The sequence below is a fragment of the Zalophus californianus genome, chromosome 7 (genome assembly GCF_009762305.2).
Source record: "Zalophus californianus isolate mZalCal1 chromosome 7, mZalCal1.pri.v2, whole genome shotgun sequence".
NCBI lineage: Eukaryota > Metazoa > Chordata > Mammalia > Carnivora > Otariidae > Zalophus > Zalophus californianus.
Window position 1 is genome coordinate 34,539,109 of NC_045601.1, and position 12,191 is coordinate 34,551,299.

A 12,191-nucleotide genomic window follows, 5' to 3' on the forward strand; every position below is an offset into this window, starting at 1 on the left:
TTTGAGTTTTCACCAGCATGTTGATTTAGTTACTTGTTTTCAGCTTTCGGTTCATATTCTGATGTAGCAGAAGCCTTGAAACTCTTGGCCAAAATGATTAAGATTTTCTGTAGATTTCAGTCGTCTGTTTTCTTTTACCTTGAGACTGGCATAAGAGAGTTTCTTTACGTCTGGTGATATCTGAATAATAATAACTATTTAAGAAGCAATTTCATGTGTGACTTCCACGTTTTAGGCACTTGTAAATTTTATGCACATAATCTCTCACTACTCACAGTGGCAGTGAAACGTGGTGACTAAGAGTGGAGGCTTTTGTGCCGGGTAAACTGTTCAAATCCTGGCTGTGCCACTAACTGCTGTGTGACCTTGGTCAAGTCATTTAACTCCTCTCTGACTCAGATTCCTTAACTATAAAATGAGGAGGATATTATCTACCGTTTGGGGTTGTACGTTAATTCATGTAAATTACTTACAATATGACTTAGCCTATCATAGGGTTATAATATGTTATCAAAGTTTATTATTGTATCCTTCACTATGCAAGCAAGGTAGATATTTTTTTTAAAGATTTTATTTATTTATTTGAGAGAGAAAGAGAGAGAGAGAGCGTGAGTGCACACCAGCGGGGGAGGGGCAGAGGGACCATCAGACTCTGCTGAGCACAGAGCCTGCCGTTGCAGGGGCTCCAACTCAGGACCCTGAGATCATGACCTGAGCTGAAACCAAGAGTCAGATGCTCAACCGAGACACCCCAGGCACCACCAAACAAGGTAGATATTTTATCTCCCTTTTCTAGTTGAGAAAACTGAAGCCCAAGGCGCTAAGTGACTTGCCTAAGGTCACATTTTAGTAAGTGAGAGAACAGGGAATCCAACCTGGATTTGATTTCAAGATTCATGGTTTTTATACTACTCCGTGCTACCCCTATATTTATCTTTCTAGGGAGGAGAGAAAGTTGGCAATATAACTATATATTACTATGTATCATGTATATTTATATGCAGTTCTAAGAAGTGAGGATGGTTTTAGTGTGTAGTTGTAGAATCAATTCCAATACTTTAGAGTCACATCTCATACACAAAGCAAATAAAACAACCTCACTCTATATGAAGGTTGAGTTCTCATAAATTTGGGGGTCACCCTGGCTTTTCACATTTTCTGACTAATCTCATCCCAGGATGATTCTGACAAGCCCAGGATTATCCATCCTATTTGGTTGTGCTCTCGCATCTCACCTACAGGTCGTTTTCCAACACCTGATTTCCTTTAATCAACATGAGCTTCTTTAAAATGCAGGCACTTAGCAATTTGGAATGCACAAGGACCTGTCATGAAGCAATTATGAATATTAAGTGCATTGCTCTAGAAGAATGAAGAGAAGAGCAACTTGAAAACTTTAAAAATCAGACCATGATTTGAAAGCTTATGGCCTCTGTGATATTTCCCAAGGTATTCATAAATCTTTTAATTAGATGTGAGCTTGAACTTTATAGCACTTCATATCAATAAATCATAAACTGATTCAGAAAATGGGGTATATTTAAAAAACACTTTGCTCTTGAGGCAACTAAAACAAGACTATAAAAAAGTTGGTGCCACAGAAAAGGGCAAAACAAGTGTTTAAGTAAATACACACAGGCTTAAAAACATTGTGTTTCCAGACTGGATATTCACAGAAGAAAAAAATTCTTACTCAAAAGAAATGTATGTTTTCATAAACAAATTAAGTAAAAAGTCACTGAGTTTTTGCAGAGCTTTATCCTGCCTTCCCCCAGAGCAATTATGTCAGGAGTTATAGGCAGAGATGAAATAAACAGCACGGGAAAGAACATACTACCTTCAGTTTCCCAGTCAAGCCACCAACAAACAGCATTGCGTTTGCGTCCACATCGAGAATAGTATACCCTGGAGGAGAAGCTGCGTGGTAGGTACTGGGCACAATGCTGGCTTTGGGTCCATCCAGGGCTCTCACAGAAATGGTCCCATTCCTCCCAGTTCTTGAGGGGTGCGTGTTGAAATGAAGTGAAAGAAAATGCAGAACATAAAATATGTATCACATTTATAATAACTTTAGTTTTAAAGGGTATGAAATGTAGGGGCTTGTTTTAGAGTGTTTAAGAGATAACTGGGTGCTTAGCTTCAAAAGATCCGGATTCATTAAGTTGCAAATCAAGACCAAGAGTCTGATCTTTGCTGGCTGTTTACTGGCAGACGTGGCCAGGACCGGTGAGCAACATACCCTGACTCTGCACGTGAGAGTCGAGGTGAAATGACACAGCAGCAATCAGGGATGGCACTGCCCCTGCTTAAACGGAAAGCCTTTTTTCCATTGCCTTACAAAACAATTTACTGTTTACCAGCACATGCTGTTTAAACAAGCTGATACTACTTCGTTTAGCATTTTGTCTAATTTAATTCAGCAAGTGAACCCCAAATGAGCCACCCTTCTGCATTATAAGCTGCATTGTTTCTCTTAAAATCCCTTGTTATATCTTGGCTCCAAATCTGCTGAAGTAGTCTTCCTGGAATTGTGCATCTTTTATGGTTTGGCATCCCATCTCAATATATATATATAGCGTAATATCTCGTCTTCAGCGTCGTGTATACAAAGTGTATAGAAGAACTGCACTTTTAAATTCAATGAATGGAATTTTGGAAGCTCTTATTATTTCATTTCATTTTCTTAAGTGATTGATGTCTATGAATTGTTAAATATGAAAAACTGGTCTCTCTTCTGAGACAAGCAGTCATAACAAAACTTGAGGGTCTCTGTCTCTCCCCGCTGTCTCATTTAGGTAATCTTTTTATCTCTGATGGTGCAGCATTAACTGAAGCACATGGAAACAATAGAATGAATTTATCAAATAAGGTTCTTCCTCATCTTACCAGAATGTATCTCTTTTGATCAACGAATTGACCTTTGTGAATATAAATGTTCTTAAAATCATGAAAGTACTTAATCCCTTCCCTACTCTCAGGCATGGAAGCATGTTGTCTGCTGCTTTCTCTTGCTACACACACACACACACATGCACACACGCACACACACACTCACACACACTTACACACACATTCACATACTCACACACACACTCACATTCCTTTACTGAAGATCTTAAAAAGGAACTAAAAATATTGCTTCTCATTAAGTTTTAAGATTTTATTATGAAAAAATGTAAGCGTATACAACACAGAGTGAAACTCTCTGCACCCATCATCTATATTCAACAAGGGCCAGCTCTAGACCCAGGCCCTTAACTATACCTCTCAACTGTTAGCTGCTTTGGGTTTCATAGGTGTGGAGAATTAGGTAAAGAAGAGGAGGAAATGAGGGGAAAGGACTGAGGACAGGAATGGGTTCTCTACGTTATCTACACACTGCTGGAAGTTAATGGAATGAAAGCTTCAGACAGAATCAACCAATATCCTGTTACTTACCATTTTAAGTAGCGTGGATGCGACATGTTATATATTCATGCCAGCATTTAGATAGTGCACCTGCCTGTAGGCAAGGTTGCTGTGTAGACCGGAAGAGTAGCTAAGCACCAGCAGTAGCCCTCATGCTCTGGCTTGTTCATAACGAGGGCCAGTCTCAGTGCTCCTTCTTTGGGGGAGATAGTATGACTGAGAGTATGATAGCATGACTATGAGACAACCAGATGAATGGTCCAAAATGGATGGGTCATTCTGGTCAATACGTGGAAGATGTGTAGTTTCCAAACAGATACTACAAAGACACCCATTCAAACACATTTGTACATGGACGTATAATATATAAATTTTGTATACATGCATACATAGCTACCTCCTTAAAATGGAAAGAAGAGGTTTCTTATAAACTGGGAAACTACTTCCAAATTCTGTCATTTAACTGTCTTAATCTTTATTGAGTTAGTTACCTTGATGCCTCAATACGGTACCAATAAGAGTCATCAATAGTCAAATCTGGGTACTCTACACGTCCAACTCCAGATCCAACATCCCAGAGGAAGCTTACTTTGCCTTTCCGCATTTCTATAGCCAGAAAGTCAATCTGGTTCAGAGAAACACAAAAACAATAGATTCAGATATCAGATACCCTGAAGAGGCCAACAGAGTTCTTTTCAACAGGTGCTATTTATAGATATGTGAAATAATTAGAAGTCTCACAATAAAAATTCCCAAACGATATGACTTATTATTAGGTATGATTAAGACATATTTTATTATTGTATCTTTAAGGCAACACAGGTATCCATACTGCTGAGGCATATGTGTTAATTTAACCAATTCTACTTTGAAACAAAAGTCTTTTCTCATTCTGGTTCTTGTGGAAGGGACAAAAGAGAATATTTGGATGCAGAATTCATTATTGTTTTCACCAAGGACACTGACATTTTTAAGGGGAGAGCTGTGATTTTTTTTAACCCAAGGTGATCTAAAATTTCTCAACTAAATGATGAGTATTGACTTAAGCAATGACTGGTCTGTTGAAAATTTTATTCATTTAGGAAGATTCCCATGCATACAGAGTCAAATGTTCAAATAAAAGGAATGAAAACTTTTGGGGGTAAGTGTTGGTAGAATCAACTTCTGTTTTTTCAGTTTGAGTTGTAAATTCTACATGAGTCAAAAGACTTTTCAATGGTAGGAAAAAAGTACACAATTTGTCATTTTCATTTAACATGAAAGTTCATTGTAATTTCTTAGGGACTTTTTTTTTATAAAGCTTTATTCCTCTTAGTCCTCCTTCTTAAATAGTCAGACCTGAAAACATAATTCTAAGTAAATGCTTGTCTACTCATGAATGAAAGCAGATGTGCCTAAATACTGTAAAAAGTTTTCTTCATTTCATTTTTCTTCTAACTTAATCTGACACTTCAGAACTTTGCAAGATAAGATTCATAAGGTTTTCAAGTCTGAAAGGCTACATCACACAATTTTGGGACCATGTTATTAGATTCTATACATTTTCCTCACTATGAGGATTAACCTCTGCGTATTCACATATCCAGGAGACGGAACAAGCTGAACATCAAACTTACAAATTTGGCACTTCCAAGATAAAAAAGGAGGTTGTCAGCAACAGCTGTCTTTACGTTGACAATGATATTATTGTAGCTTCCTTTCTTGATTTCCGGCTTGTATGTTCGAATGCAGTCACCTCCGGAAGACACAGATACTTTGATCTTCAAGAAAAACAAGGTACAAAGAACCAAGACTAAATCTCTTGGCAAGTTTGAAATACCTCCCAAACAACCACAAAACCATCATCATCTCTTCTTTGAAGTTATTTTTTTTTATCATCAAATAGAATCATTAAATACCCATATGCAGACACCATTATACTCATTAATGAGGTCACTGAAGAGCAGCTTCCCACCAGGATTTTGACAATGAGCTGTTCACAGCCCCATATCTTGTTAGCGTGCTACTATTTTTCGGAGCATGCAACTAACAAATTCTTACCTTCATACCTTCCTCCTTTATGAATGTGGGGACATTTTCAAAAGGTGATTTTATATGAAGCTAATGATAATGATCTTCATTAAGGTTGTTTAATAAAATTTTACGATTCAAATTTCAGTGATTTTGGTATCACTTAAAGTAGGACACCACTTTTCTTTCCATTTTCAAGAGGAAATTACCTACCCTCTCATGTTCTTACAGTTAGAAGAGGCCAAATAGATTTTGTTCTAGATGTTCTAACAATATGAAGAATATTAATCATGCTACTCAGGACATACATTTGAGAATAAATTATACCTATTTATTAAGTTGCCAGGAAATGAAATGGAAATAATTTTCAATGGTTATCCCTACTAATGTATTTAACAGCTCCTTTTTCTTTTGACTAGTACTTTAAAAATTACTATAAATTGCTAAGAAAGAATAGAACTGAACAGAACTGAAACTGTTCATATTAATTCTTACTTACATTTAGGGAGCCTTTCTTCAACCACAAATAACACTAGTTGATTATGGGATTTAATTTCCTTTGGTTCAGGTATACCATCAAAGGGGCATTTTCAGGATGGAAGTGTAGCTGCTTGGACACAGGAAGAAGCTGCTGCTTTGCTCCATGAAAGAGCTCAAAGGGGGAAGCAGAGACAGGGAAAGGTGCAAAACTCTTCTTTGCCACTGATTTAAAAGCTCAGCTTCAGGAAGCCTCTTGGGTCTCACTAGTGGTGAATTTTCTAGCACTTTGTGCTACTCAAATAGTTTTTGCACTTGGGAGAAAACAACTAGTTTTATTGCTCCCCCCATGAAAGGGTACTACAGACTCCAGATAAGATCACCAGTCTCCACATTATGGTGACACAGGAAGCATCTCCAAGAGTCTCATTAGGGAATGGGTACAGGCAGCCCCAGGACTCCTCCCCAAGGGTGGTATAGACTACACCGAAGAGGTGCTGGGTGAAACCTTTTTTTAGAATTTAAATTCAATTAATTAACATATAGTAAATTATTAGTTTCAGAGGTAGAATTTAGTGATTCATCAGTTGCATGTAACACTCAGTGCTCGTTACATCACGTGCCCTCCTTAATGTCCATCACCCTGTTACCCCGTACCTCCCCTCCAGCGACCCTCAGTTTGTTTCCTATAGTTAAGAGTCTCTTATGGTTTATCTCCCTCTCTGATTTCATCTTATTTTATTTTTCCCTCCCTTCCCTTTATGATCCTCTGTTTTGAAAAACTGGTTAACTTTTAAAAAGAAAGCTAAGGAGGGGTTTTGGTTCTGATGAATATGTAAATTCAGATATGTCTGAGAGCTTCTGGGGATACAGCAGATCTGTTGCCTTTCCTACAGACTCTGCAGACGTCATGTATTTGTCTATTATTGTTTCGTCACCTCATCTGCTAACTGACTTGCATCTTCTGCAGAGGAATCACGTGCTGGAAAGAAACAGGGGCTCAGCCTAATGGAAGCCTGCGTGGTGGCCCAGGGCTAGAATAACCTCAAAGTCTACTGCTTAGACTGGTTCCCTTGTCCTTGCCTTCCTCCTAGGGTTGGGGCCCACACTGCAACTCTGGTACCCGGAATGTTTGCTCTGCATTCTGGGGGAGACAGTCTTCCTGGTAAGTGTGGTTCTCCATCCGGAAGTTAGATCTTTGCTCCACAAATGATGGGATTTTCCTTCTACACAAGGTGCCGAGAGTCGGTGAATCAAAATGAGTTGCAGAAAAACAGAACCAGGAAATGTGCAACTTGTACTCTGGGTGTTAACACTATAGAGCACATGTGCAGTGAAGGTTGGCCGAGGGTGCTACAGGGTAGAGGAGCAGCTATACAGAGGGTTATCCAAGGGCTCAGAGATAAAAAGTACAGAGCAAAGCAAGAGATAGATAATACGGTGGAGGGCAGGTAGGGGAAATGCAGCCTTCAGATATTTTTAATGTTCAGGAAAAGGTACAGGATATGGTGAGTTTTTAGGAATTGTTAGCAAGTGAACCGAAACCATCATCAGAGAAGACCCTGGCACTGAGTAAATTCAATATCTGAGGCAGGGTATAAGCATCATTGACATCATAAGATGATCAAAGAAAAGAAGTCAAGGTCTGACTGGAATTCATGAGTGGAGCTGAGCAGCAGATTGAGCTACAGGAAATCATATCCAAGTTCCTAGTGGGGCTGGATTAGTAATCAATGTGTGTGTGTGGTCTGTTTTATCCTTATTTCACAAATGCTTTATAGGTTTGGCCATCGAGCCATATTATGGCTAATTTAATCACAACTAACTTATTTTTGTTTAAAGAATACAATGTGGGGTACCTGGGTGGCTCAGTCGGTTAAGCATCTGCCTTCGGCTCAGGTCATGATCCCAGAGTCCTAGAATCGAGCCCCGCATCAGGCTCCCTGCTCAGTGGGGAGCCTGCTTCTCCCTCTCCTCCCCGCTTGTGCTCTCTCTCACTATTTCTGTTGCTATCTCTGTCTCTGTCTCTCCAATAAATAAATAAAATCTTAAAAAAAAGAATACAATGTAATAATCCTTCTTGGTTGCTGTTTAGAGAAGAAATGACTGAATATGGGCAAAATGCATGACTGTTTGATCACAGGATTGGTTTCTGTCCTTGCTTGGGTACACCTGGTAGAAATGATAGCGACCTCCATGATGGTATGTTGAAAAGGGGATTACCAAAGTGTAGATGACAGAGCACTGAGTACCGAAGGCTAACTGAACTGAGGAAATCCTATCTGAGAACTGAAAGGCTAAGAGAGTAGCCATTTTAAAATGAAGGATATTTAATGGCAGTAGGAGTTACAATTAATCTACTTTGTGGCATACTTTACATACCTAAAAAATATGGTTCTCTGAACAAAATGACGTTGTTAAGCCCTAAATGCCAGCAATTGATCTTGTAAAGTAGCCTATTGCTCAACTCTTACACATTTATATGAAAAACCCTCTGGATTTTCTGTTTTCTGGCTTGTGGTTTTGAATATACCCTCAGTACCTGAAAAATTCAGGGAGCCCAAACTCTTGGTCACCAGTCCATAGCTACTAATCTCTCCTTTAAAATACCTTGTGTTTTGATTTCCAATTGTAGAGATTTCTTAAACTAAAACAGGTAAATCAAAATACAGTATTTATAAATGTAACTAGGTCATTTGTTTAAAAAGAGTATCAGCTGCTCAATTTCAGAGTCAACAAACTAAAGAAAGCTACTTTAAAAGAAATGTCTTTAATTTCTTGGTCATATTGAATATGTGTCAGGGCCACATCCAGACACTCATACCAGGTTACAAATACATTTATAAAATCACGCAAATGTCATCTTCAATTAGTACAAACCTCTCTTGAAAAAAAAAATTGGCTCGCTTACATATTTCTAACATCGTATAAAAAATAAGACACTTTGTTGTAACTTCCATTTCAAAAAATGATTGAAAATTTCCTTGAAGTCATGGACAATGGTTACTTTTTGTAGCATTTCTTTAAATCTGTCTTTCATTTTGTATTTTGAGACAGGTTTTATATACTTAACATGCCAGAATTTTATCTTTTTCCCTGCGCAGGGGGAGGGGTAGGAGGCAGCGCTCACAACTGATGAATATATGGCATATTTCTAGATTTCTTTACAAGAAGAAATAACAAAAATGACCAGATTTCCCCACACAATGACTAAGAAAATATGGCTAAGTGTGTGATTCGCCGGAGAATATTACCATTATTGCTTTTTAAAATTAATATTGCAAATGACAGGAGTGATATCTCAAGCTCTCCCTTTCTCTAGCTACTTCCACCTGCTACAGTTGGGGCTCTTATTAAAGTTATCTTCTTCCTAGTTTCCTCTCATTTATGCCCCAAATGACTTCTAAATTCATATTCAAAAAACACAGCTCTGATAATAGGACATTTCATGTTTGAGAACTTTCAGCGTCTCCTTACCAATAAGATTTATCTCAGGGACAATTCTGGCTAAACGAAATTGCTTACTTTGCCATCTAAGGCCTAACAAGACCTGGCCTCCATTGACCTTTCCAGTTTAATGTTCACTCGACCAACAATCCTGGAAAACTAGACCACTCTCTCTTGAAGTGATCCTGAAACTTTCTTTCCTCTCTGCCTTGGTTCATTCTCAGAATGCTCTCCTTCCTTACTCTCCCCATCCAAATCCAGCACTACCTCACTCAAGGCCTAGCTCAAATTCTTGTCTTTGTGAAATCTTCTGGCCTCTATTAGAGGGGATCTTTTCTTTCAGAACTTTATAGCACTTCCTATTGCTCATGCAATGTAGCACACTATCTGGCATTACCTTAGAGTTATTTACGTACATGTCTTATTTCTTCTATGGTGTTACAAACTATGTAAGTAGAAGTTGCCTTGAATGTAGGAGATGCTTTTTCTACATGGGCTAAATCTTAGCTAACACCCCAAACCTTGAACTAACATCTACTTCTTTTCACTTTGTGCTTTGTGTATACAATAATCTTATGTCATCATACTGCCCACATGGTTTTCAGACTGTAACTCAATATATGTGTTCTCAATCCTATCTGCTTCTTTCACTTTGACCTTATGTACATCATCTTGATGTTCTCAACCCTATCTGCTTCTTTCACTTTGAGCTTATGTACATCATCTTGACTAATTTTTTTATCATTTTCTAAATTTCTCCTTAGTCAGGCCTGAATTCCTTTTTAAAGTGCACCTTGAACTTACTGTCTTAACCTTGTTTAGAGGTATCAGCTATGTATAAGGAGGAGAAATGATATACTGCTCTTTGGGCATTATATTCTTGGCCACTACTCAAAAAATTATAAGTTGATGAATTAAGAAAGGGCATTTCTGGTCATTCTAGTTTCAAAGTTGTTCAGAAAATGGAACTTTCGAGACAGAAAACTTGGAGATCTAAAAAGATTTGCGTTTAAACCTGACAACATAAACTGTTATTTTTTTTTCTTCTATTTCTAAAGTCACCATGGGATGAATTTGCTAGTCTAGATAAAGTTTCACATTGGCACTTAGCAATTCTCCCCTGATTCACCAGGTTACTATCTTCTAGAAAGTTCCTCTCTCCTAAGAGTTTTCTAATTGGGTTAATAAAGAGCCAAATTTTGATACAAGTGAGGTATTCTCCATTTTTACTCCAAAAAAAAACCCACAAAAAACAAAAAACAAAAAAAAAACCCTGCAGAAATTGTAACCAAAATAATTTGTGTTGTTGTAGTACTCAGACAAAAAATATAGAAAATAATGGTTGTTCATTGCTATTACTCTATATAACCTTGTTCATTCATTGCTGATACAACCCTACTGGTTGGCCTTTTTTGCTTTTATCAAAAGCATCCATGCCTTTTAAACATACAGTAGTAAGATTTCCATTCTTGCTATTTGTGCTACTCTATTCAAACAATGATGAAATATATAAAAATTCCCATTTCTATAACAATAAATGGCGATTATTCTTCCTATGAGATATCTTTTGAAATTTATGGAAAAAAAAATCTAATCTTTTTTCCTCCCCTCCCCCTAAAATTGCTTCAGGTTAAAGGAAAATAACCAGTGATTAGTCAACAGAATACACTGGGGGAAGGCATTCCCTCTGGGAATAATACCCAAAATGACAATCAATTACTGACACTGAAAATAAAAAGAGCTTACAGAATTAGCCTGTTTCCGGGCTTGGTTTATCAGTTCCTTTATCTCAGAGATGTTTTTCTTTAGGTTATCCTCAAGTTCCTTGATGGGTTTGAGTTTATCTATCAGACGATCAGCTTCTTGTTCTAGATTTTTCACAGTGGCATGGGCATCTGCAACTGCATAGGACAAGATAAGCACATACCACACATACACACAGAAATGAAAATAGTAGTAGGCTTTATTAAATAATTGAAAGGATTTCATCTTATTCACATGATAAAGCGGGGCGATGATTGCTGAAGCACAGTGTGTGATGGCAAATGGGGATATTTCAGTGGGGACTCAGGCAGGCCAAAGCAGGAGGTGTTAGAGATAGAGGACCAACACTCTGGCTTTGTGATCAAGGTGAAAGTTAGCACTGAAGGTAGAGAATATGATGACCTTAATTTGACGATTAATTTCCAGCTTCAGCCCATAAGCTAACCTTTATAGAATTTTAGTCACAGAATCAAGGAAATGAAAGTGTTTTAAAACGTCACTTTGTCTGTCCAAGCCAGAACTGTATTTAAATCAGGGTTCTCAAACAAAATTGGTTTTCTTTCTTTTTCTCACGCTGTCTTTGGACGTCTTAAACAGACAAGTGATCAAAATGTCTTCGGAAAACATTTCAATGTTGAACAACTCTTAGATTGAAGGCCTACATTAAACTTTAAATCTTTCATGCTGCAGTTCATTTTCATTTTGAAGAATAATTGATTATCCTAATCTCTATATTAGGTTGAACCATATTAAACGGCCATTTTTATAGGTTCCAAAAAAGGTTGAATATCAACAATTTCAAAAGGGGTTTAACCCCAAAATAACGGAAGGTTATCACTGATCCATAGACTTTCAGCATGTGCTTTTCACAGGAGGACAAATGACACCTGGAAACCAATGACTCTATCTCAAGGACACCAGCCGTCTTACCCAAACCTTGCCATTCATTATCTGATCGAGCACGTACTGCTCTGCTTTTTGTCACTGTGACCCTAATGAAAAAGTGAAACTGCTTAAGGACCAAGGCTGTGTGCCCTGCTCAGCTATGAATGATCAGCTCTCTGGTGGCCAATGGACCACTGAGA

General features: G+C 37.9%; 1 protein-coding gene across 8 annotated transcripts in view; it reads right to left on the bottom strand.

Moving 5' to 3' along the window:
- Nucleotides 1-12,191, bottom strand: part of LAMA2 (laminin subunit alpha 2) — a 615,089-nt gene that overhangs the window by 66,632 nt on the left and 536,266 nt on the right. For all 8 annotated transcript variants that reach the window (XM_027602582.2, XM_027602583.2, XM_027602581.2 and 5 more), the window contains 4 exons: nt 11,089-11,243; nt 5,025-5,168; nt 3,900-4,033; nt 1,838-1,997 (listed from right to left, as the gene is read on the bottom strand). In XM_027602582.2, coding sequence (XP_027458383.1) covers nt 1,838-1,997; nt 3,900-4,033; nt 5,025-5,168; nt 11,089-11,243 — 593 coding nt within the window. The remainder of the gene's footprint in view (nt 1-1,837; nt 1,998-3,899; nt 4,034-5,024; nt 5,169-11,088; nt 11,244-12,191) is intronic.